Here is a 27959-nt window from a genome sequence, read left to right on the forward strand (position 1 = left end):
TTCTAACAGGAACTGAAAAGCTCACAATTTCAGAATGGAATAACAGGCAAAGAGGACAAAATAAATAATGAAACTATATTGCAGAGTTGTTTTATATATACAATTTATCATTTTATATTACCATCTCAAAGTGTTTAATGTCCCTTTAACTCTGAATTTAGCACAATTTTGCATTTTGCACAGCTTGCACTCTAATTGGGGCTTGATATTCTCATACCTGATTTTGAGGCTACTATATATATATATAAAAAAAACAATTGATGTATAATCTGATACATATAATAAAACAGACATGATACTTATTACAATTTTATAATGATATATAGTATTGACTGTTGTATGCTGCGTAATATTTTGCTTCCTGTACCGTCATCACCACGCCCCAGTACACCTCTGGTACAATGCTTCCTTCTAATTTCATATAATGCCCCGTTCCCTTTTATTGCTGCATACTACTGATTAAAACAGATAATGTGGCGCCAAGACAATAAAAACATAAAAGAAAATATGTAATAACTTAGCAAATATATATATTTTTTGTAGTTGTTTTTAAATTAAAAAAAGTAACCTAAATAACAATTCATTAACATTTTTATCAACTCATATTACAACACTTCGCGGCTCTACGCGCGCTAAATGACGTCATCTATTTGTACTACTACGCATGCGCGACCTACACTGAGGGCACTCGCTTCTATTGTGTTCTGCGTAGCTTGTACGGGAAGTGTCGTTTTTTTATCGAGAGATTTACAGTCTCGCGGTACTAAGTAAAAAGACCCTGGGAGCCATTTTCTTCCCTTTTACGCCACAGAACGACTCAGATAGTACGAAGCAGCGTGCTAAGGTGAAATGTCTGACTACTCTAGTGTACCTCCTCCGAGTACGGGATCTGCAGCGGGGGCAAACGATGCATTTAAGGACGCGCTACAGAGAGCTAGACAGGTGAGTACGGGCCTATTATCCTGGGATGGCAGCGTGGTAAGGATAGCACGTTCGGACAGTTTCCGCAGCTAGGCCCAACACCGTGGCGCCGAATCCCAGCACCTTCAGGGTAGGGTTAGATGAGGTTTAGACGACATATTATTCCACTGGTTACCGAAGGGCGACCTTTTCCGCTCGTTGTTTTAAGTACTTCATTTTAATTACCAAACATTTCGACCGCATTTAAGGACTGCGCTGGTATCACGTTGACTGTGGTAACGTATATTTTCATATCTGAGGCAAAATATATTTACATTTTCCCACATTTTCCGCTTCTAGTATAAATATCAAGGTTTTTTTCACCTCGTTAGAGAGGCGTCGAGTGTGCGACGATCGTGTCTCGGTGTAATTATATCGCGGCCCTTTGGTCATTTGATGCATTGAGGGATCGTGCTGCAACACTATAATACTATAGCTCAATTTGTCGCTATGTGTAATCTTATGTTACCATTGTCTCCCAGTTTAATATATTGTGTTAAAAGCCCAAAATGTTTCTTACCTGTTTCAGAGAATACAACTTTGTATTTTACATCTATTGTAAAACTTGAATTGTGTAATTCTTTGTTGCATATGCAATGATGCACTATATTGGGAGCTAGCTTAATACATAGGACGAGCCAAATACAACATGCATATCAGCAGCTAGACCTGCTCTTTAACAAAGGCTACCAAGAGAATAAAGGAAATTTAAGAGAAGTAAACTGTAAATTCTATGAAAATTGGCTGAGATACAGCAGAAAACTACAGAATCAGTGCTCAGTCTTTTCGCGAGGAGCCAATGGTAAACTACATCTTATGCTAGGCGATATATGCATCTTATACATGCAACCTAAATGTAGTTTTGATTGCCTTACCGTACTATTTTAATGATAGTATGTATGCAAAAACCTAAGGACTAGACTATTGTGTTCATTTTAATTAACACAAAACAATCCAAAGCCATAGGTAATGGGGGCGGAGAAAATATTATTTTTTTGATACTTTTTTTAATTTGTGGATTTGTATCTGGTACTTACAGGTGGGGAATATATTAATTTTTGATACTTTTTATTTGTACATGTAGCATGTTCTCTTATCTGCCTGTGCCTTCCTACATTGTGCAATAATACAGGGGTCAACAAATCTGTTGAAAAATGTGGTCCTTATATGAATCTCAAGATTTCTTTCATGATCCAGACAGAGAATATCATTTTAAGTAACTTTCCAATTTACTTTTATCAAATTTGCGACTTTCTCTTGGTATCCTTTGTGGGGGAAAAAAGCAATGCATACGAGTGAGCCAATAACATAAGTCATATATGTCCCGCCACCAATCAACAACGGAGCCTACCTAGGTATCCTTGTCTACAATGGATTCCAAGAGAACACAAACAAATTAGATAATAGAAGTAAATTAGAAAGTATAAAATCCCATGATCTGTCTGGGACATAAAAGAGCAGAAATTGTATATACCAATTTTCATATAACTGCATGTAACATACACTACTAGAAATAAGAATATGCACAGATACTTGATATAAAAATCCAGTATAAAACCTTTTTTAAAATGTACTTAGAAGCTCCGTATGTTAATGAGGTTAGGCTGGGACACCCACTGAAATGGGCTGAGAATGCAGGAATAGCAGACACCACCCGCCTCCCTTGCATATAAAAAGACCCATTGCACAAACAGGAGATAAGGAATCTGTAGATGTAGACATAAGTATAAATCTAAAACTTTGGGGCTTGGTTAGGAGTCAGCACAAAATTTAAAAATAAGCAAAACTAAATTTCTACAAAAGCACCCCCAGATGGGCTATATAAATGGATCTACAAAACATTTATGCAAAGGAAAATCTAGTGTACAGTGTCCTTTTGAAGGGACAGTCTGCAGTTTAATTTATTGTTTTTAAAAGATAATCTATTACCCATTCCCCAGTGTAGCACAACCAAGTTATTTTAATACATTTTAACCTCTGTATTTACCTTGTATCTAAGCATCTTCTGACAACCCCCTAATCACATGAGTTATTTATTGACTTGCATTTAGTACCGTTGTGCTAACTCTTAAATAACTCCTCGGGCGTGAACACAATGTTATCTATATTGCCCACATGAACTAACAGACTCCTGTTGTGAAAAGCTAAAAAAAAAAGCATGTGATAAGAGGCTCTAGTGGCTTAGAAACGTGCAGTAATTTAGAGGTTTAAATGTTATAAAGTATATTAATCTAACAATGTTGGTTGTGCAAAGCTGAGGAATGGGTGGTAAAGGCATTAGCTATCTTTTTAAACAATAACAATTATAGTGTAGACTGTCCCTTTAAATATAGATCTTACCATTTTAAACCTTTTTCCAGTTTACTTGTATTTATTTTTCTTTATTCTCTTGGTATCCTTTGAAAAAAGCATACGTGGGAAGCTTCAGGAGTGAGAAGCTATCTGCTGATTGGTGGCTGCACATATATGCCTTTTGTCATTGGCTTAACAATTGTGTTCATCTAGCACCAATTGCTACTCTCTCAATAATGGATACCAAGAATATGAAACCAAATTGTTAATAGAAGTAAATTGCACAATTACCGATAGTCTAAAACAAAAAAGTAGTACTGTAACTGAGTTCTTTAAATGCATTTCTGTATGGTTAAAGGGACAATAAATGCCTTAACATTTTAAATCAAATATTTTGTAATGCTTAATGAAACAACTTTGCAATATATTTATTTTGCCCCCTTGCTACATTTTCAGAGCCAAAAATACATGAAATTTCTTGAAATGCACCCTGCTGACTTCTCAAAGCTTATAGCCCTGCTACTTTTGTGTCCCTAATTGGCTTTAAGGGGACAGTCTAGTCAAAATGATCCGTTCATTATTCAGATAGGACTTGTAATTTTAAAGGGACAGTCAACACCAGAATTTTTGTTGTTTTAAAAGCTAGATAATCCCTGTATTACCCATTCACCAGTTTTGCATAACCAACACAGTTATAATAATATACTTTTTACCTCTGTTATTACCTTGTATCTAATCATCTTCTGACAGCCCCCTGATCACATGACATTTTATTTACTATCTATTGACTTGCATTTTAGCCAATTAGTGCAGTGTCTGCCACAATCCACGGGCATGCTCACAATGTTATCTATAGGGTTTACCTGAACTAGCTCTCCCCTGCTGTGTAAAGCAAATACAAAAGCATGTGATTAGAGGCGGCCTTCAAGGGCTTAGAAATTATCATATGAGCCTTCCTAGGTCTAGCTTTCAACTAAGAATACCAAAAGAACAAAGCAAAATTGGTGATAAAAGTAAATTGGAAAGTTGTTTAAAATTACATGCCCTACTTGAAACATGAATTTTTTTTTTTTGGACTTGACTGTCCCTTTAATCAACTTTCCAATTTACTTTTATCATCAAATTAGCTTTTTTTATCTTGGTATTCTAAGTTGAAACTAAACCTAGACAGACTCGTATGCTAATTTCTAAGCCCTTGAGGGCTGCCTCTTATCACGGGCTTTTAAAATTGCTTTTCAACACGAAGAGACTGAAAGTACATGTGGGCCATATAGATAACACTATGTTCAGGCACAGAAAGTTATTTAAGATTTAGCACAACACAATGCTAAATGCAAGTCATGTGATCAGGGGAGAAAGGGTAATAAAGGGATTATCTATCTTTAAAAAAAATAAAAATTCTATTGTAGACTGTCCCTTTAACTGAAAACAATGCACTTTATATTTTAGCACTGGCTAGCTTTATATGCAGATTGAAGCCCACATAGCCGCCTCCAAATAAGACAAATGGTGGGTGGAGTTTGGCTATTAAAAAAAATAATTGTAATTACATATTTATTGTCCTTTTAACATTTCAGTTTTTCAACAGAATGCAGTCTTTCTGACAAAAATGCAAAATAGATTCAATGTTATTTTTGAAGCTATGAATCTTTTTTTTCTTTTCAGATTGCTGCAAAAATTGGAAGCGAAACAGGAGCTGCTGTAAACTCTAACGACTATGGATTTGGTGGGCAAAAGAGACCACTTGATGATGGAGGTAATTTTTTTTTCCCTGCTTTGAATATTTAGTGGAATTTACTTTTTCACTCTTCTGAAAACAAGTATTTTTAGAGGAAAATAAAGGGGGGAAATGCGGTTTAAATTTATATCAAATCTAGCAGGAAATATGATCAAGCTAGCAAGGAATGTTTGTGCACAGTAGTTAATAGTTTGTGTTTTCATTGGTTGATTAGGGAAGCTCCCATTGTACTAATGGTCTAGACCAGACATCCTCAAACTTGGCCCTCCAGAGGTTTTGGAACTACATTTCCCATTATGCTCAGCCAGCATATCAGCTTGCTGAGCATCATGGGAAATGTAGTTCCAAAACCTCTGGAAGGCCAAGTTTGAGGATGTCTGGTCTAGAGTAACTTTTTGTTTTAAAGCCTTAGCATGGTATATATTTCCAGTGCTGCTGAACTGAAATGCAGGAAGTGCTACTTTATTATCGGCGCCTTTTTCTGCAAACATGTCTGTTGAATTGACAATGTGAAGTAGGCAGGAAATCAGAGTTGGTAGTTTCCCCTGTGTGTATATTACTTACAGCACATTCGTTAAAATGATAAGAAACCGCAGTGTCTCCCATTCACTTCCAAAATCTGTTCCCTTCCTGTTAGCTGCTGGGGCTGTAAAGGGGGTCTTAGATGAAAAAACAAATTGCTGTCACCAGCAACCAGAGCCTTTTAGATTTAGCAGTAGTGCTACCTCCACCAGCTTGCACCCTTTTATAACCTGCACCAAGCTCCATTATCTTCTATATGTTTGGTTTTTAAGCTTATGAAATACAAATCTGATCAGGGGCTAGAATTGTCTAAATTATGTACACAATCTCTTCTGAGCCAAATTATAGAGCAGCAGTCGGTTTCCTTTCTTGTGCAAACAAATAGAAGATAGTTTTAATCCGTTTAAAACTGCTTTAAGATAAAAGGGACAGTGAAATCAAAATTTAAGTGTCGTAATTCAGATAGAACATGCCATTTTTAAAAATGTTCCAATTTACCTCAGATTAACTTTGCTTTATGTTGGTAAACTTTTGTTGTATAGAAGGTTCAGGAGCAGCAGTGCCTTACTGTGAGCTAGCTAAACCCATCTGGTGAGCCAATGACAAAAGGTATATGTGCAGTAACCAATGGCCAGCTAACTCCCAGCAGTGTATTGCTACTCCTGAGCTTACCTAGGCATACCATTTAACAAAGGATAAGAAAAGAACAAAGGAAATGTGAAAATACAATTGGATAGTAAAATTGCTTTATCTGAATCATGAAAGTTTAAAGTAAAAATTTAACTTTCATGATTCAGATGGAATTTCTCATAAATATGCATGCTTTAATTTACTTCCATTATTAAATTGTGCTGTTATGTGCACACTTTCTGATGCACCATTTCCTACTGAGCATGTTTAAAGGGACATTAAACACAAACATTTTCATTCATAATTTAGAAAGAGCATATATATGTAAAGAACTTTCCAATTTACTTCTATTATTAATTTGTATTCTCTTGTAATCCTTTCTTGAAGAAGCAGCAAATCACTACTGGGAACTAGATGAACAAATTGGTAAGCCAATCATAAGAGGCACATGTGTGCACCCACCAATCAGTAGCTGGCTACCAGCTTATCATATCTAGATATGCTTTTCAACAAAGGATACCAAGAAAACTAAGTTAATTAGATTAATTGGAAAGTTGTTTAAATTTGTCTGGTCTGTCTGAATCCTGAGAATTTTTGGGTTTCATGTACCTTTAACAGTCTGATTAGCTGGTGGCTGATTATAGGGAGCCAGCGTATTGAAATTTAAGAAAAAAATCTTCTGCTCTTTTAAAATTCAGAGTAAGTGCCTTGTGTCAATTTGTCCATTAAAAGGACACTCAAGTCAAAATTTAACTTTCATGATTCAGATAGAACATGCTATTTTTAACAACTTTTCAAATTACTTCCATTAACAAAATGTGCAGTCTTTTTAGTCACCGGCTGAGCATGTGCAAGAATTCACATAATATACATATATGCATTTGTGATTGGCTGATGGCTGTCACATGGAGTGGGAATAGACATAACATTGACATTTGTCATAAAAAAAATCTACTACTCATTTGAAGTTCAGATTAAGTGCTATTTTATCTTGTTATGCATTTGTTGATTATGCAGATATAGTGTATTTACTGGTTCTTTATGTGGCATTTCGGTCAAAATGTAAATGCACCGTGTATTGGCAAAAATGCTTCTAGTAAGTTATCACTGTTTTAGTGTTAGTATTTTTCTTTGCATGTGAAACAGCTTATTCAGTGCACCAACATTTAAAATACTGCAGCTGCTCAGAGTGCCAATGGGGTTTGTATCATGGCAGCAAATGACAAATTAACTGATCAGATGGTACTAGCACCATTATTAGGCTCTCTGGGCAAGTGTTTATAATGCTGGTGCATGGTAACTGCTGGGTACAGCTACAAGTAAGATTGTTACTACTCACCATTTCTTTCCTCATCTCTCTTTAAAGTCATTCTCTTTTAACTCATTACAAAATCCAGCTGGTAAAGCTCTGCATTTTATACTGGGCACCACCATCTTTTAGCGCAGGAGTGGAAGTAACTTTTTTTTTTAAAAATTTTGCACAGTTTAAAAGCTACATAACAAATCTTAAGCTACAAGATGGCGGCACCCATTATGAAGAGGCAGAGCTTCACTAACTGGAAACTGTGGCTGCGTTCGGGCAGCGCTCCAATCGAACTGGAACTCGCTTGGAGCGTTTTTCTCACACTTGCAAGTGAGATGGCTGGCGTTTTTTGAGCGCTCTGGTAACGTAAGTCCCAGCGCTTCCAGTGTGCTGGAAAAGCTGGGACTTTTCAGAGCAAGCTCAGACGCTTGAAAACATGGCAGCCTCCACACACATGTTGCTGTGGAGGCTGCCATGTTATTTATACATATATAATATGATTTTTCGTGTGCTCTAGAGAATGTAGCCCATTTCTTTTCACTTCATACGTAGCGTATGAAGTGAAAAGAAATGGGCTACATTATCTAGAGCTCACAAAAAATCATACATATATATATATATATATATATATATATATATATATATATATATATATATATATATATATATATATATATATATATATATATATATATAACACGTTCAAGCATTATGTGTAATGTATATTTCCTTTTTATTTTATGTGTATTTCACGATCGGGCGGGTTAGAGATGCGTGGGCGGGGGTTCTGGGAATTGCCGATTTTGATCCCCAGAGCCAGAATGATTTCCCCAGTCTCTCTTCGCAAACATCGCAACTCTGACCCACCTCTATTCAGTGCAGGATAAGCTACAGGGGCTGAGCTGAGAGCAGCTGAATGGAGGTGGGTCAGAGTTCCGTTGTTTGTGAAGAGACTGGGGAACTCATTCTCGGCAGGCACTGGCAGCCCAGCAACAATACAAGGGAGCTTAGTAAAAACGTTCGCATGCGCAGTCCATTATTGTGCAGCAGATCCCTTTGCGCATGCGAACGTTTTTTCGAAGCTCCCTTGCTTGTGACGTCACCTAGCGCCACGTCATCGCTGGGAGTGAAGCGCTTCCACTAGCTCCTGAGCGCTGCCCGAACGCGGCCTGTAAGGGGTTAAAATAACAGTGACTTTGAAGGCGGGTGTAGGCACAGGAGGAAAAACAATAGCATTGCATAAACCGTATAGTTGTACTCAGCAGTATAATGCCCCTTTAAATCAATTTAAATTTTAAATACATTTTTAATGCAATATCAGTGAATAAAAGGAGCATTACATAATTTGAGTTCTTATAACAATACAGCATTGCATTGTAGTTTAAGATACTGTGTAGAATATAATTTTATTTTTTTGCTGCATTTTTCAGATCAACCAGATGCTAAGAAAGTTGCACCCCAGAATGATTGTAAGTATTCTACATGTGTTTCTCTGGCTGAGTTCCTGTTTATATCACATAACTGATGCCTGATTAGTTCTCTATTGCATTTTCTGGCTGATAATGCATTTTGATTAAAGTGATTTTGATTAAAGTTTTGCTAGTATATTAAAGGGACATAATACTCATATGCTAAATCACTTAAAACTGATGCAGTATAACTGTAAAAAGCTGACATGAAAATATCACCTGAGCATCTCTATGTAAAAAAGGAAGATATTTTACCTCACAATCTCCTCAGCTCAGCAGAGTAAGTTCTGTGTAAAAAGTTATACTCAGCTGCTCCCAGCTGCAGGTAAAAAAATGAAGAAATGAACAGCAGCCAATCGGCATCAGCAGTGCTGAGGTCATGAACTCTTTTAATGTGATCTCATGAGATTTCTCTTCTCTCTCATGAGATTTCATTGTTACACTGAATAGGGAAATAACATGAGTGCACAAGGCTCATCCTTTCAGTTGTCCCGGGACAGACATACTAATATGCTGCTTAGAAATCTTTTACAATGGGAGGTGGCTACTGAGAAACTTTTGAGGTAAAATCTTTCTTTTTTACATAGAGATGTTCAGGTGATATTTTCTAGTCGGCTTTTTACAGCTATGCTGCATCACTTTCAAGTGTTTAAGCATTTGGGTATTATGGCCCTTTAAGTACCTATTTGATCATTAAATTTTTTTTTCCTTTTTTTTTAAGCTTTTCCTTCACCAATGCCTCCTATGCATCAGCAGCAAAGGTAAGTTAAGGATTTGATATCTAAAATGTGTGAAAGCATTCCCTTTGTATGCTCAAAACAAGTACATTTCAGAGTTTACTTTTGACCTAGTTGTGTTAAACTTCTGTGCTGACTTTAATGGGACATTAAGATTAAAATTAAAAATGACATGCTCTATTCAAACCATACAAGATTAAACAACTTTCCAATTTACTTCTATTACCAAAGTTGCTTAGTTCTCTTGGTATCCTTTGTTAAAGAGTAATCATAGGTGAGCTCATGGGCGTGTCTTTAGCCATCTGGTTGCCGTGTACAACAATGTTTATAGTAATGTTCAGTTGCAAACACAGCTGCCATACAATGCTGCAGACTTTGCTGTTTTTAAGCATTTTTGCAAATACTTGCCTGATGGCTAAGGACACGACACGTTCCTGAGCTCACCTAGGATTACTCATTAACAAAGGATACCCGAACTAAGCAAAATTGATAATAGAATTAAATTGGAAAGTTGTTTAAAATCACATGCTCTAATCTAAACAATGAAGATTTAATTGGACATAATTTGATTTCAGGTCAGTTGAAATATACCTCTTGTTTGTTTTTTTTTTTTTTTTTTTGTTTTTTTAAGTGAATCGTTGAATAATTTCGTTAAGCTTCATTTCACGATATTTTTTTTTGGGATAGTTTATACATTTAGCTGTAAAATGGAAGACTGCTAATGCATATGAGATCTTGTTTAACTGGATGCTAAAATCTACTGGTTAGTTGAAATATAGTTATTGCATTGTCATGCAATTCTACTGTATTTAGTGATCCTTTAAAAGCTGATTTTTCCTTACTTTATATCCTGGCATGATCCATTTCTTCCCCTTTACATGTAAAGCACTTGTCTTTCTCGTATTGCACAAACCTTTATTCATTGGAGCCTTTTATTTTTTAATAAATTCCTTGGTCTTGATTTTGACTGTTTAACCCTGGGGTCAAATGCAATAAGGGAACACTCAGAGTGACACTAAATTGTAGTTGTCTTGAATTTCATAGTATTTTCAATACTTTAAAGTGTAATTAATATAAACCAAATTGTTAACATGGTAATGCTTTGTTTCTCTGTCATCCTGTTCACGTTTTTCTTTTTTCCTCCTTTAAAAGATCTGTTGTCACAGAGGAATACAAAGTCCCTGATGGAATGGTTGGATTCAGTAAGTACACTTTCTTTATCGCTTCATACTTTTAGGACGGCATGGATCGTCCAACTTTTTTTTGGTGCCCTGCACCACCCTCCTATTTAATGGGAAATCTGACTGGGGGCATGTCTAGTATTGTAGGCAGGGCTCCCATGATCCCATCCTGTCCTTGAAATCACATGATCGCATCAATGATTGCGTGATTTCGTTTTTTAAGCAAGTGTTACAACGGAACTTTGTTGCAATGTTAAACACTTGCCCCCCAGCATGAAGGGGTTAAACTATTGCCAAATTGTTTAATTTTGTAATGGTAATTTTTTTATTTTTTATGCTTTTTTTTTTTTTTTTTTATATTTTTTTTTTTTTTTTTTTGCTTTTTTTTTTTTTTTTTTTTTTAATTATGATATAGTAATTGGAAGAGGCGGCGAACAGATTTCACGCATTCAGCAAGATTCTGGCTGTAAGATACAAATTTCACCAGGTGATTTTTTTTATTTTTCTTGGTTTAAAAATTTTGCGTTAAAATTATGGCTCAATTTGTATAATTTCTTTTTGTTTTTCTCCTGATTTTCAGATAGTAATGGCATGCCAGATAGAACATGTATGTTAACTGGTGGTCCTGATTCTGTTCAGTAAGTATGGATTTTTTAAAAAAAATTTTTTTTTGTCTTATGATTTTATTGTATATTTATGTACTTTTTTTTGTTCCCTTGTAGAGCTGCCAAACGGTTACTTGACCAGATAATTGAGAAAGGGAGACCAACCCCTGGCTTTCATCATGGTGATGGACAAGGCAATGCAGTTCAGGAGATCATGGTTCCGGCCAGTAAAGCAGGATTGGTTATTGGAAAAGGGGGGGAAACTATCAAACAGCTTCAGGTGAGCTTTAATAGTTTTATAAAAGTTAGTTACTTTAAAGGGAGATGTAACATAAAACATTTTTTTCTTATAAAGAGAACAAAGTAGGAAGAGAACACATTTCTGGAGCAGTACGTGACTGGAAACACTGCTGCCATCTAGTGCACTTGTAAATGTATATCCTAAAACTGATGCCATATATTGCTCCAGTCACATGCACACTCCCACAGATTCCTATATGCTTTTCAACAAACGATACCATGAGAACAAATTAAATGTTAAAATAAAGTGAACTCTGCAGTTTATATAAATTGCTTGTTCTAGCGCATTCATGAGTTTGGCTTTTTTTCCTCTTAATATGCTGAAATAAATGAGGTTTTGTTTTTGTTTTTTTTTTTTAACAGGAACGTACAGGAGTTAAAATGGTAATGATTCAAGATGGTCCGCAAAACACAGGCGCAGACAAACCATTACGAATTACCGGAGATCCATACAAAGTTCAGGTAAGAAGCAAATACTTTAAACTAAAAATTGGTGTATAATAAAATGCATTTTTTGTACAATAGCTATATTTTTCTTTTTTCATAGCAAGCAAAAGAGATGGTGTTAGATTTAATTCGTGATCAAGGAGGTTTCAGAGAACCCCGAAATGATTATGGCTCAAGAATAGGCGGCGGCGGCGGCGGAGGAGGAAATGAAGGAATTGATGTAAGCAGAAAACGTTTTTTGTTAATCCAGCTATCTAATCTAAATATTCACAATAGATGTTTTTAAGATGTGTTCCAAGATTCCTTTAACACCATTGTTTTGCATTTTTGCACTCAACCTTTCGTTTTTTCATTTTTAGATTCCTATACCCCGGTATGCTGTTGGAATTGTAATAGGCAGAAGTGGTGAAATGATAAAAAAAATTCAGAATGATGCAGGTGTTAGGATACAGTTTAAGCCAGGTATGTCTGAATCCAGTTTTGTTGTTTGTTGGGTGAAATCTAGTTTTATTTTTGTTTATAATTTTTTGTATTTTTTTTAGATGATGGATCATCTCCAGATAGGATAGCTCAAATTTCAGGACCTCCAGATAATTGTCAGCATGGTGCAGAAATTATAACTGATCTTCTTCGTAGTGTTCAGGTTAGTTACAAATCTGTATACAATTTTCAGCATCTTGTAAAAGCTAGGGCTATGCAGATATTAGGAATTCGGCATTTGGTTAGTAAAACAAGTGCCATAAATGGCAGTGGCTGGTCTATTGCATTCATCTTTCTTTTGTCGGATTTAAGTAAAAGTGCAAAACGCATGTATCTTTGCAAATGCCAATAGTGTTTTACCCAATAAATCCTGGTCCTGAAATGAACCAGATGTGTGGCATACAGCAGTCCTTTTCCAAATCTTTGCATATCCCTAGTTAAAAAAAATAAAAATTGCTAAATTCTTAAAACTGTAAATACTAAGTTTGATTCTATATTTTTTCTTTCTAATGAGTGAGTCCACAGATCATCAATTACTTTTGGGAATATCACTCCTGGCCAGCAGGAGGCAAAAAGCCTCACAACAAAGGTGATAAGTAACTTCCCTTCCCACAACCCCCAGTCATTCTCTTTGCCTGTGGTGCAAGGAGGAGGTGAAATTTCGGTGTCTGATCTACAATCAATATTTTGAAGCAGAGTAGGTTTGCTCTGATCTTCCCTGGGGTCTAGCCTTAGCCCACGTCAGTCTCTAAGTGTCAATTATATTATTTTTTTATTGAGGTAAAATCTGGCACTTATACAGCCTAAAGGCTGCAGGGATGTTTATTTTGCATTGACTCTTTATAGAGTTAATCAGGGCAGCTACCAGGCACTGTATATGAGAGGAGTTTATGGCATTGGTGGCTCAGGTTTTTATCTTTTGATCCGGTGTACACTGCTTGGAGACCGTTTTGGATTCAGTCTACTTTACTGGGGGGTTCATTTTTGCATGGCGGTGTATGGCCGTGTATATGTTTAAACACTTTTTTTTACTTGGCCTTTGCGGCTGCTGGGTCTGCCCCTGACTGAGTGAAATTAACAGGGCGGTTCCCTTCTGAGGCGGCAGTGTATTTTGTGCACTTTTTCACTTCCTGGAACTACGGAGTGTGAGGAGCATGTAATAGCGGCGGCTCTGCTATACAGGAAGCCTTTCGCTATTTGCCATAGTGTCAAGCACTTTTGATAAGGATTCTGTTTAAAGGCAGATCGTCTGTTTGGGTGGCAGTCAGCAGGACAGGTAGGCACCTCAGTAAGACAGCTGATGTGTAGAGGTTGCCTGGGGTTGGTTGCTGCTCCGACCTTGCAAGATGTTACTTGTCTGTTTTGATGCTCAGGTGGAACCCCTAGTACCCTTCTGTTCCTCCTGTATTGGAAGAACATTGTTATAGGAATATACTTTTTGATACTGAGCCATCATTAGCTAAGGCGGATGCTGTTCAGGTGTCTTCTGTGCCTGATATCCTGCAGCTTTTTACTTAAGCGTCCCAATCCTTTTTGTGTCTACATGCAGTGCCCTGTTTCCTCTCATGCGCCGACTCAAGTGCCCAGGTTATCCTGTGCTGTATCTGAGGCGCTATCTGCTTTTAAGGTGCTTCCTCTCCGAAGTCTGAGAAGGAAGACTCTTCAGTAGAATCTGAGGGTGAAATCTAAGATTCAGACAGTATAATTCCTTCTGACGCTGAAGTGGTATCCTTCAGATTTAAGCTGGAACACCTCCGGCTGTTAAGGAGGTTTTGGCTAAGTTGGACGACTCCGATATGACTGTTGTAGTCAATCCTAAGTTCTTTGATGTTCCCTCCGTGGTGGAGGTATTCCCTGTACCGGAGTAAGGAGTCATGGCAAACGGTCCCCAAGGTGGAAGGGGTGATTTCCACTTTGGCTAAGAGAACCACTATCCCCATAGAGAATAGCTGTTCCTTTAAGGATCCCTATGGATAAGAAGTTGTGAGGCATTGCTAAAGAAAATGTGTTCTCCAGGGTCTGCAATGGCAGCCTGCGGTGTATATTGCTACTATCACCAGCGCAGCAGCCTAACGGTTTGATGCATTGTCTGATTCTATTCAGACAGATACTTCTCTCGAGGAGATCCAAGATAGTATTAAAGGACCTGTCAACACTGTAGATTTGCATAATCAACAAATGCAAGATAACAAGACAATGCAATAGCACTTAGTCTGAACTTCAAATGAGTAGTAGATTTTTTTTCTGACAATTTTAAGTTATATTTTTTTCCACTCCCCCTGTACCATGTGACAGTCATCAGCCAATCACAAATGCATACACGTACCATGTGACAGCAATCAGCCATTCACAAATGCATACACACTTATTCTTGCACATGCTCAGTAGGAGCTGGTGACTCAAAAAGTTTAAATATAAAAAGACTGTGCACATTTTGTTAATGGAAGTAAATTGGAAAGTTGTTTAAAAGTGCATGCTCTATCTGAATAATGAAAGTTTAATTTTGATTGAGTTCCTTTAAGGCTCTTAAGCTGGCAAATTCCTTTATCACGGATGCTTCCTTACAAGTCACTAAGTTGGGAGCAAATATCTGTTTTCTGTACTAGCTTGCAGAGCCTTATGGTTGCATTCCTGGTCTGCAGATGTTTCAAACCTTTGGCGATTCCCCTACAAGGGTTAAAAACTTGTTTTGTCTGAAATTGTTTCTGATATTACAGGAGGAAAGGGACATTTCCTCCCTCAGGATAAGAGAAATAAAAAGAGTGGGCGTCAGAGTAATTTTCGTTCCTTTTAAAACTTTTGATGTAAGCCTTCCCCCCCCCCCCCCCTCTTCAGTCCAAGTCCTTCTGGAAGCCCAATCAGTCTTGGAACAAGGGGAAGCAATCTAAGAAGCCCGCAAATAATTCAAAGTCGGCATGAAGGGCCTGCCCCCGATCCGGGACCGGATCTTGTAGGGAGAAGACTTTCTCAATTTGCTAAAGCCTGAGTTCGGGATGTTCCGCATCCCTGGGTGGTGGACAGCCTATCCCAGGGGTACAAACTAGAGTTCGACTTTTCCTCCCAGAAGCGTTCTTACATTATGTAATAGTTCCAATCAAAGAACAGGGTCTGGGATTCTATAAACCTGAATTTATACTGAAAAATTACTTAGTAATTTAACAGGATTTGGGACATGGTGATTCCCATGTACTATATATTACGTATTGTGTCAGCATAATACAATATTGTAATAAATTTAAGTGCAACAGTGTTTACCCTCAATTCGTAATGATCAGCCGCTCTGTTACACTTAGAAAATTGAGCAATGCATGTTCTGTTACCCTGTCAACACTTCCACTTTAATCCTTTTGTGCAGTTTTTTTTTTATCTGTTTCGTTATACCCTTTGTACCTCCCATCATTGTTTTGATTGGTGGTTCAGGGGTATATACTTACCTTGTTTACACTTCCCTGTCATCCTATGATTAAGGGCACACCCCTTTTTTGCTCCTTCGTGGTGGCGTTTTTCACTGATTGTTGGAAAAAAGTTACTTTTTATTGGAGTTTCCAAGTGTGCTGCCTCTTCATTTCTTCTGGGATTCTACTCCAATCTGTCTGTGGTCCCCAAAAAAGAGGGAACCTTCAGGCTTTTTTTAGATCTAAAATGTCTAAAGTTTCTCAGAGTACCGTCCTTCAAGATGGAAACTATACGTTCCATTCTTCCCTTGGTTCAAGAGGGTCAGTTCATGACGACCATAGACCTGAAGGATTGTTCCCATTCACAAGGCTCATCAGAAGTTTGAGATTTGCTTTTCTAAACACACTTTCAGTTTGTGGCTCTGCCATTCGGCCCTGCCACAGCTCCCAGATTTTTTTCAAAGGTCCTGGGGGCTTTGTTGGCTGTAATCCTGTCTCGGGACATTGCAGTAGCGCCCTATCTGGACAACATTCTGGTTCAGGCTTCTTTTCAACAAGCAAACTCTCACACGATCTTGTCTTTTCTTCGTTACCCCATGGATGGAAGGTTAATCTGGGAAAAAGTTCCTTTGTTCCAGCTACGAGGGTAGTTTTCTTGGGGCCCATAAGACTCCCTATCAATGAAGATATTTCTTACAGAGGTCAGAAAAGCAAAGATTATCGACTCTTGCCTTGCCCTTCAGTCCTCTCCTCGGCCATCAGTGGGTTAATTTATGGAGGTAATTGGTCAGATGGCTTCCATCGACATCATTCCGTTCGCTTGATTCCATCTCAGACCTCTACATTTATGCATGCTCAGGCAATGGAACAGGGATTGTGCTGATTTGTCTCGGCAAATAGATCTGGATCAGGCGACAAGAGAATCTCTTCCCTGGTTTTTGTCTCTGGAACACCTCTCCCATTGAACTTGCTTCCACAGACCTTCCTGGATGATTGTGACCACGGATGCCAGCCTGCTGGGTTGGGGAGCAGTCTGGGGCTCGTTGAAGGCTCAGAGTCTATGGACTCGGGAGGAGTCAGTTCTTCACATAAACATCCTAGAGCTGAGAGCGATCTTCAATGTTCGCCTGGCCTCAGCCCGGTTTATCAGGTTCCAGTCGGACAACTTAACATCGGAGGCTTACATCAACCACCAGGGAGGGACTCTGAGTTCCTTGGCCATTAAAAAAAGGTGGCCAGAATTCAGTGGGCAAAGACCCACAACTGCTGTCTTTCTGCGATCCACATTCCCGGAGTGGACAATTGGGAAAATCTTTCTGAGCAGACAGGCCTTTTCACCCGGGATCCACAGGCTGTCCTGATAGATGCTCTGGCGGTCCCTTTGAATTTCAGTCTAGCATACCTGTTTCCTCCGTTCGCTCTCCTTCCACAAGTCATTGCTCTGATCAAGCAGTAGAGGGCGTTGGTGATTCTCATTGCACCGGCATGGCCTTGCACGATCTGGTATGCAGACCTAGTGGATATGTCATCTCTTCAACCTTGGAGACTACCTCTGAGGAAGGACCTACTTCAGGGTCCCTTTCTTCATCCAAATCTCACTTCTCTGCAGCTGACTGCTTGGAGATTGAACGCTTAGTTTTATCTGAACGTGGGTTCTCGGAATTGGTCATTGAGACCTTGATCCAAGCTCGTAAGCCTGTGACTAGGAAGATTTACCATCAAATATGGCGTAAATATCTATTGGAGTAGTCGGGATTCCTAGGATTTTGTCTTTTCTCCAGGAAATTCTGGTGAAGGATTTGTCAGCGAATACTCTGAAGGGTCAAATATCTGCTTTTGTCTATTTTGTTACATAAGCTTTTGGCGGATGTGTCAGACGTGCAATCTTTTTGTCAGGCCTTGGTCAGGATCAGACCTGTGTTTAAAGACGGTATACTGAAAAATTGTTTTTCCATTAATGTGTTTAAAATTGCTTTTTTTTTTTTACCAACTGCAGAGTTAAAAAAAAATGTATGAAAATTAGCTTTTAAAGGTGTTTTTTTTTTTTGTGTATATTAAAGCTCTGATTTTGTGTTTTTGAAGCCACAACCTAAATAAAATGGGTTGAGCTTGTAGGTAAAATTGGATCTCATTACTGCATCACATTGTGTACGTATACATGTTTTTTATCTTATCTGTCCATAAAACAATTACCAGTACTTGGAGAGAACAATGGAAAATCAACATTTTATTACCTTATCTCTGCTATAGCCCACTGGGAGTGTAATTTCTTCTGCTGGCTGTATTTACAAAGCTTATCTATAGCTTGGTCCTATGACCATAAACTTTTAGAATAGGTGGGGATACCACATGCTAAATCAACTATTTTAAATGCCAATATAAGGGTAAATAAGCTATTTGTAAACAATTTAATACACTCCAGCAGGTAAAGTGGATAATTGGGAACAAATTAAAGGGGAAAAAATTGAGTAAACTGTCCCTTTAAACCTGTTCTCCCTGGAGTCTTAACCTTGTTCTTAAAGTTCTTCAGCAGGCTCTGTTTGAGCCTATGCATTACTTAGATATTAAGATGTTATCTTGGAAGGTTTTGTTTCCTGTTGCCATTTCTTCTGCTCGGAGAGTCTCTGAACTCTTGGCGTTGCAGTGTGATACCCCTTATCTTTCATTCTGATAAAGTGGTTATTCGTACTAAGTTAGGTTTCCTTCCTAAAGTTGTTTCGGATAGGAATTTTACTCAGGAAATTGTTGTTCCTTCCTTGTGTCCTAATCCTTCTCGTAAGAAGTGTTTGTTGCACAACCTAGATGTGGTCCGTGTGTTAAAATTGCTCTGCTGTGGTGATCTTTGCCCCCTCCTGCTGGCCAGGAGTGATATTCCCAATAGTAATTGATGATGATCCGTGGACTCGCCGTGTCAAGAAATAATTAAATTTAACAGGTAAGCAATTTTTTTTTTTTTTTTAATTTTTATAAAAAAAATTTTTTCCAGTCTGGAAACTCAGGACCTGGTGGCCCAGGGCCTGGTGGCAGAGGAAGGGGTAGAGGACAAGGAAACTGGAACATGGGTCCCCCCGGTGGATTACAAGAATTCAACTTTGTTGTTCCTACTGTGAAAACTGGGCTGATTATTGGGAAAGGTAGGATCCGGTTATTTCTTTTTATATTTTATTATATTAAATTCTCTAGTTTAAAAAAAAAAAAAACACATGGGTACAACTACAGTAGCAGGGTTACTACCCACCATGCTTTTGTTTACCCTCCTGTACCAGCAGAAGCCGTTCTCTCTCATTACAAAATAGTTTGTAAAGCTCTACATTTTATACTTGGAGGCACTTATCTTGTAGCATGTGTACTATACATCCTGTGATAGCAGTGCACTTTCACAGATCTATTTTGTTGCTAGCTTTGCACTTCCATTTAGCTTACATAATATAGTGTAAGTAACTTTTTTTCCCTATTTTAAAAGTTTAACAAAAATAAGCTCTGAGATGCAGCATTTTACTAATACTTGTTAGGGGTTAAAATAAAAGCACTATGATAAACAGTAGCATGGGGAGTAGTAACCATGCCACAGTAGTTGTACTGGGCAGTTTAAATGGCTGATTCTGAGCAGCAAATATTATTTTTGAAATTATTTTGTTCCAATACTATTGTTGCATAATTTTTATTTTTTTTTCTCCTAAACTTTTAATTTAACTTTTGTCCAGGTGGAGAAACTATAAAAAACATAAGTCAACAATCTGGTGCCAGAATAGAGCTTCAAAGAAATCCTCCACCAAATTCAGACCCAAACATGAAAATGTTTACTATTCGTGGAACTCCACAACAGATTGATTATGCAAGACAACTTATTGAGGAAAAAATAGGCGTAAGTATAAAACTTTTGAGATTAAAAGCTATTTTAGTACAGTTCTTGTTTGACAATGCCTAAAATACAATAGATCTTGTAGCTTAATTGCTGCATTGCCTCTCTAAGAAACTCATCAAATCCAATGTAGGATTAACTTGTGTATCTTATATTCTGGGTTTTTTCACCGTAGGGTCCAGTGAATCCTCTTGGCCCTCCTGTCCCTCATGGTCCTCCAGGTGTACCCGGACCTCATGGGCCTCCCGGACCTCCTGGCCCTGGTGCTCCTATGGGACCTTACAATCCACCACCCTACAATCCAGGTCCCCCTGGACCAGCACCACAGTAAGTTTGCATATGTAGTTTGACACTTTATTGATATAAATCTACACAGATACTGATTCACTTTTTATATATATATTTTTTTGTCTCTTGTTTAAAGAAACTTTTTTTATATATACCCCAATTGTGTTCTAGTTGCAGCACTAATTTGTTTCATTGTTAATTTCCTTTTATCTATAACACTGCATTTTTAACATGATACAAGAGTGGAAATAGACATCACTTTGAAATTAGTCAGGGAAAAATATACTCATTTGAAGTTCAGACTAAGTGCTATTGCATTGTCTATTTATCATGCATTAGTTGATTATGCAAATCTAGTGTATTTACTGGTCCTTTAAAGTACTGCTGCTTATAACTTCAAATAGTTTCATATGATGCTCTCCAAATACCAAACATGGGATATCTGTTTAGACTTTAATGCAGACTGTAACAGCTGTAAATCAACCATCCTCACTCAGCTCTCACAGCAATTATGGAGCAGTCCTGCCATTGGGTTTAGCATTCAGGGAGTGTACATGTAAGGAAGTGCTTTTTTTTTCTCGTTTGTAAGTCACAAACTCCTGCCTTTGTCTGGTTCGGTTATTGTGTTCTAAAATGCAGTCTATTTAAAGCAGCAAATATTACCTTTGTGATCACAGTACTGTATGTATATAAAAATATATAAAATTATCTAAAACTACATTTAGGTTGCATCTATTATGTAAATATTGCTTAAATGGCATTGTTGTTTAAGCAATACACTTAAACAATACTTTGGAATATTGGAATATTTAAATCTGTAAAATTGGGACAGTTTTGAGAGGGGATGGAACAAAATAAAAATAAAAATTCTGGTCCCAATAAGTTTTGAAAAAGGGATATACTATTTTTTTTTTTTCCTTTTCAATGTAAAAGTAAGATATGAATGAAATAAAAGGGTCACATTCCGTTTTCAGCATTGGTTTTTCAATAAAAAAAATTTCTTTCAGTGGCCCTCCTGCTCCATATGCTCCTCAAGGATGGGGGAACTCATACCCACACTGGCAGCAGCAGCAGCAGCAACCAACTCAGCCAGACCCAAGTAAGTGTTTGTTTTTTTCCATTTTCCTATGTACCACTTTCAGCCTTCAACTGTGGAGCTCATACTTGAAACAAGAGCTTCCAGTTATTGTTGAGAATGGAATAAAAAGGAAAATCAATTACTTTCCCTAAGTGAAGTCTTGTTTTGAATTTTAATGTGGCATTTGCATAAAACGGTGTACAGACACCAAAATATGAAAACCCATTTATAGTATTGTACGATCAATTTGAGTTCACAATGGGATGTAACAATTTTTATAAAACTTATCTTTGTTCCCCATGGTAAACTTTGTACTCCACTGTGGAAGTGCTGAAAATTGCATGTTTTGAAAGTTTAAATATCTAAAATTTGGACAGTTTATAAAATTAAACTTCAAAATTCTCCTATTAGTTGGAAAAAATCTATTTAAGGGGGAGGAAATCTGGTTGGGCACAAGGGGTTTTCTGTAGACTTCCAAAAATACTTTACACTACAAGAGTGTTGATATTTAATTTCTTAGGTAAAGCAGCGACAGACCCCAATTCTGCAGCATGGGCAGCTTATTATGCTCACTATTATCCGCAGCAAGCACCCCAGCCACCTGCAGCTCCTACTGCTGGACCAAGTACAACCCAAACTAATGGACAAGGTAGAAAACTCCATTAAACAAAAGGAATTACTTTTACTGGTAGACAGTAATTGGACGTTGTGCATGCGTTTAGCAGGCTGGTGTCAAGACAAGTTCAAAGTCAAACATAAAAATAAAAAAAATATATTTTGACACCAGGCTGTAAGTACTGCACCTAAATATTAGGATTGCCCCTGTAGGCGGCATGTTAGCATAAAATGTGCATTGCATGCATAAACGCAATTCTGATTCATGTGCTGTAATTTTTTTTCCTTCCTAGGACAGTTATGTCACACAAAATATTCATGATTGTTTCATTTTTCATATGTAGCTGAGCAACCAGCAGCGGCGCCTCCAGCCGGGCAAGTAGACTATACAAAGGCGTGGGAAGAGTATTACAAGAAAATGGGTATGTTAGTAGTGCATTATATATTATGATTTAAGGGTGGGGAGTTTTCTGATTAAAGTATTAGATGCTTGGAGATATATGCATGTTGGAATGTGGAGTTTTTATGGCTGAAAGGCTTGTTTACAAACTACCTTTTTTTTTTTTTTTTTTTTTTTAGGTCAGCAAGCACCACCACAAGATTATTCAAAAGCATGGGAAGAATACTATAAAAAGCAAGGTATGTGATGACTAAATGTAAGAATTGGCTTTTTTAAAGAATTTAAAGGGAGTCTATTCCAAAATTGTTATTTAAAAAAGATAATCCCTTTATTACCCATTCCCCAGTTTTGCACAGCCCTACATGGTTATATTAATATACTTTTAACCTCTGATTACCTTATCTAAGCCTCTTGACAGCCCCCTGATCACATGACTATTGACTTTTCTTCTTGGCCAATTAGTGCTGTCATCCACAACCCACGGGCGTGAGCACAATGTTATCTATATGGCACACAGATGAGCAGTCTCCTGTTGTAAAAAGCATGTGCTAAGAGGCTGTCTTTAGTGACTTACAAAACAGGCAGAAATTCAATGTTGGTTGTGCAAAGCTGTGGAATGGGTACTAAAGGCATTGTCTATCTCTAAACAATAACTATTTTGCTGTTGACTGTCTCTTAAATCAATTTTTTTGAGGAAAAATCTATATATTCATAGCTGTAATGGGGTTTTGTTTTGTGTTTTTTTGTAAATTCCATTAATCGATTCACGTCATGGTCTCCCAAAGGTTTGTCAGATTATTTTGGACAATTTTCTATCTTGAAGATATCACATTGGTTTTGTAGTTCTCAAAACTGTATTTGTGTCTGTAGAAATAACATGCCTTTTCACGGAAAAATCTTCTAAAATTAAGAGTTCATAAATACACCTCAATGGGACATAATCAATGAAAGAGAACCTTTGTGTTTTAGATAGAAGTAAATCTGAAAATTGCATGCTCTATTAGATTTGCTTCATTATCTTGCAATGCTCTACTGGGTCCTTGCTGATTACATTGGGTGAGTGACAAGCAGCTAGCTCACAGTAGTGCATTGCTTCTGAGGCTACCTGTGCAGGCTTTTCAATGGACACCAAGAGAACAAAGCAAATTGGATGAAAAGTCAATTGGAAAACCAAAGTGCAAGTTCTTTCTGAATCATGAGTTACATTTTGACCTTACTGTCCCTTTAATACCATTTCTCCCCTGCAAATCTATGTACAAAAAATCAATTAATACTAAGGGGCATATTTAGCTAAAGGCCGCTGCTCCATAACGTGTCCACCCCCTGCTTGCAGCTGATCAGTTAATGTACATAAATCAAGACTTGGAAGTAAACACTCTAACCTAAATTTTCTTTAGTGATTCAGAGCATACAATTTTGAGCAACTTTCTAATTTACTCCTATTAAATTTTCTTCATTCTCTCGGTATCTTTATTTGAAAAGCAAGACTAAGTTTAGATGCCGGCCCATTTTTGGTGAACAACCTGAGTGGTTGTTACTTATTGGTGGATACATTCACCTACCAATCAGCAAGTGCTGTCCAGGGTCTGACCCAAAAATTGTCTGGCTCCATAGCTTTGATGCCCTTTTCAAATAAAGATAGCAAGAGAACGAAGAAAATTTGATAACAGGAGTAAATAAGAAAGTTGCTTAAAATTGAAGGCTCTATCTGAATCGCGAAAGAAAATTTGGGTTCAGTGTCCCTTTAACCCCAATTAAAATGGAACTGTTACAGCGGACATGAAAATGGCTTTAACCCCTACACTACCAGGAATGTCAGGATTTGTTTATTTAAGTAGACACCCAGGTCTTGGCCCACTTGGTATATTCAATGCCATCATGCGATTGCATTAAAAAAGTTAACTTTTTCACAAACTTTGGGTTTCTCTGAAAGGGACAGGTCTACTTCAAAATTGGTTTAAGATAGGTAACACCCTTTACTACCCATTCCTCATCTTTGCCCCGACCAGCATTGTTATATAATATACTTTTTAACATCAACATTTTGTGGACAATCATGCTCTTCCTTTTGGTTTAAAATTTAAATATATTTTTAACCTCTCTCATGATCTTTTTAATGTGTTGAGGAAAAACTTAGAACTTGTTATGGGTGAAAGCTTCCACTTCAATGGGCTGAATTTATCAAGCCCTTCGCCTCGATACGACTGCAGGTTCTCACACAGAGAACCCTGCAGTATGATTTATCAATCAGCGGTCATTAGCCCATTGCTTCCCCTACCTTCTCCGCCTAATTTCAAATTCTCCAGTCTCGTCCAAATGCGGAGATGACAGCTCCTGCCTGCGTGTGATTGGCTGTGAACGGGCAGGGTTGCACATGAGCACAAAATAGCGCTAGTGTGCAATCTTAAATTCCGGCAGCAGATTGCTGCCCGCCAGACTAGCTGGGGCAGGCAGGGTGTGTACATATTCTTGCTTGATAAATCAAGACCAATATAGTTTCTTCATCTAACCTATAATCTTCTAGATGTTGTACATTGTGGAATATTAATTTTATTCCTACATGCCACAGGGATCAGATGGCTAGAATTCTACCATTTAAGAGAAAAAATAGTATTTTAGTGTACAATGTCCCTTAATGTGTCCTTTTCGCCTTTGTTTTAGGACAAACTGTCCCAGCACCCAGCTGCTGCTGCACCTCCAGCTGGTCAGCCAGACTACAGTGCAGCCTGGGCGAGAGTACTATAGACAACAAGCAGCTTATTACGCCCAGACAAGTCCACAAGCAATGCCACAGCATCCTCCAGTGCCACAGGTATGATATGTAAAGTCCATGACAAGGTGTTCTTATATTGGGTGAATTTTTTTTTTTTTTTTTTCTCCTTCCTTGGGGTGGGAAGAATATTTTTTTTTTTTTTCTTCTAAATCTAACTTGTGTAAAGTAACATTCCTGTACTGCACGCTATTTTGCTGTATGTTTACAACATTTTCCCCCTCCAGGGCTAATGAGAAACATGCAAGAAGCAGGCAGCCTTTAACCAATCTTTCCCTAGGGTCTCACTCCTGAGTTGGCTTCCTTTTGAAAGGGATATTCTTGTTTAACACTTTGTATATCTCTTATGTATTTTCTTCTGCACAGGGCCAATAATACGAAGTGGACAATACAGTATTTGCTTCATTGTGTTGGGGAAAACGTTTGTTAAATATTTGGATGCAGACGCCTTGATGAAGATCTTAATTTTGTTTGGTTTAAAATTTGTTTTGAAAAATGTACAAATCTATCACTACTGACTGGTAGGAGGCAATATTTCTGTGTAGAAATGGAAATCGGTTTGTTTTTAGTATTAGTGTAGATGTACACATTCCAGCAAATGTATTTGCAACGATTATGTGGTCAATGCTTTGTGATACAAATGTACTTTTTCAATGTATACTTTATCACTTTTAAATGCCTGTTTTGTGCTTTACAATAAATAATATGAAACCTCCTGTGTCGGTAAGTTGGATATGTGAGTATTAAAGGCAATATATTATTTGTACTAATGCTTTGCAGTAATACCAATTTGTCATTTTTGTAAAATTGTGTTCAGATTTCTTCATCAAACTTAGTTTTTATTAAAAAAAAAAAAAAGTGAGCTTATCGGTGGCACAGTGCCAGTATTCATGTTTTTGTTTTGGATTTGTAAATAGGATATTTTGTCCCTTGCATTAACAGTTTTCTTTACACATGACCATTGTTTTCAACCCTGTACAGCTATACGTACCCCATCACTGCTGTGGAGTTTTGTATTTCTTCCAGTAGTGTTGGTATTAAACTTTGTAACATTTTGATTTGTTTCCTGTATAAATTTAAGAATTTCTGACAGTTTGTGTGCTGTGTTTGATTTACCCAAAAATTTATAAATAGCTTGAAGACTTATTTTGCTTTCTCCCCACATCTAGTGAGAGATTGGCGTTACAAATACGATAGAAAGTAGTTTAATCAGTTAATTAAATCTTTTACATATTAATAGTTGAAACTTGAATTCATTATCTCATATGTACAATATTTTTTTATTTTTTTTGTCTATCTGGATTTGAACATTTATATATAGTTCAGTTTGAAAATGGCACAATCAACCACCTGGTGCACTGCCAAACATATGTACAACCAACAAAGTGATTAATCCAACGGACGGTATCTGTACTCCACAGGAACTTCACCCAGTAGGATTTCAATCAGTTTCCATAGTACAATGGTTCCCTTGTACTATTACAACGGATTGAAAATCCTGCTGTGCCTTCTGTGGAGTACGGATTCCGTCCGTTGGATTCATCACTTTGTTGGAGATATATATTATAATTTTTTATTTTTTTTTTCTTTCAAAAGAGAGAACAGCACTCCAATGAGATAGAACAGAAGCTGGAATAACCTTCCATGCATGTTCATTTTATTGTAACTCCCTCAGGTGCATGGTTCTTTTTGCACACTATGCCCCCTTCACAGAGAAAAATATCCTGAAGCATATCAGTCTGACCCTGCCAATGACAGTCCAGCGCCGAAATTACCAGGCAATTCTTCTCTGAAACAAGGGAAGCAACAAACCCCAGACGATCGTTTCGGCCTCCTATGGGCCTCATCAGTGTGGTGCAGTTGTATCTCTCTAAGGGCAAGTGTGCATGGAGTCCCACGTCTGGTCTTCCCCATTACTCTTAGAGTGACCAAGAGCATTTGCATAAAATTCGAAAGAGAGAGAACAGCACTCCATGAGAGAGTAGAAGCTGGAATAACTTCCATGCATGTTCAAGAATTGCCTGGTATTTCGGCGCTGGACTGTCATTGGGCAGGATCAGGACTGATATGCTACAGGATATTTTTTCTCTGTGAAGGGGCATAGTGTGCTAAAAGAATGCGCACCCTGAGTTGCAATATAAATGAACAGGCATGGAAGTTATTCTATCTCAGGAGTGGTGTTCTCTCTTTTCTCATATATATATATATATATATATATATATATATATATATATATATATATATATATATATATTTATATATATATATATATATATATATATATATATATATATATTTCTCTTAAGTGTATCCAGTCCACGGATCATCTATTACTTGTGGGATATTCTCCTTCCCAACAGGAAGTTGCAAGAGGATCACCCACAGCAGAGCTGCTATATAGCTCCTCCCCTCACTGCCATATCCAGTCATTCTCTTGCAACTCTCAACTAAGATGGAGGTCGTAAGAGCACTGTGGTGTTTTATACTTAGTTTATTTCTTCAATCAAAAGTTTGTTATCTTTTAAATGGTACCGGAGTAGTACTGTTTATCTCAGGCAGTATGTAGAAGAAGAATCTGCCTGCGTTTTCTATGATCTTAGCAGAAGTAACTAAGATCCTTTGCTGTTCTCACATATTCTGAGGAGTGAGGTTAACTTCAGAGGGGGAATAGCGTGCAGGTTTTCCTGCAATAAGGTATGTGCAGTTAAAATATTTTTCTAGGGATGGAATTTGCTAGAAAATGCTGCTGATACCGAAGTAATGTAAGTAAAGCCTTAAATGTAGTGATAGCGACTGGTATCAGGCTTATTAATAGAGATACATACTCTAAAAGATATAAAAGTGTAATTTAAAACGTTTGCTGGCATGTTTAATCGTTTTTTTTTAC

General features: G+C 37.5%; 1 protein-coding gene across 2 annotated transcripts; it reads left to right on the forward strand.

Annotated features, from left to right (window-relative positions):
- Positions 1–754: 754 nt before the first annotated feature.
- FUBP1 (far upstream element binding protein 1) lies at positions 755–26164 on the forward strand. Of its 2 annotated transcripts, XM_053693329.1 has the most exons (21): positions 756–942; positions 4918–5008; positions 8876–8914; positions 9636–9675; positions 10804–10853; positions 11248–11319; positions 11413–11470; positions 11555–11717; positions 12101–12199; positions 12285–12404; positions 12544–12646; positions 12727–12827; positions 19046–19193; positions 19764–19924; positions 20097–20248; positions 21217–21308; positions 21808–21936; positions 22247–22324; positions 22482–22541; positions 24964–25114; positions 25439–26164. In XM_053693329.1, the coding sequence occupies exons 1-21, from the start codon at positions 850–852 to the stop codon at positions 25500–25502; spliced, it is 2064 nt and encodes a 687-aa protein (XP_053549304.1). In that variant the 5' UTR covers positions 756–849; the 3' UTR covers positions 25503–26164. The 2 variants fall into 2 exon arrangements, with proteins under 2 accessions (XP_053549305.1, XP_053549304.1); XM_053693330.1 differs by lacking the exon at positions 21808–21936 and having other exon boundaries at positions 755–942.
- Positions 26165–27959: the final 1795 nt, after the last annotated feature.

This window comes from Bombina bombina, chromosome 10 (genome assembly GCF_027579735.1).
Source record: "Bombina bombina isolate aBomBom1 chromosome 10, aBomBom1.pri, whole genome shotgun sequence".
Lineage (NCBI taxonomy): Eukaryota > Metazoa > Chordata > Amphibia > Anura > Bombinatoridae > Bombina > Bombina bombina.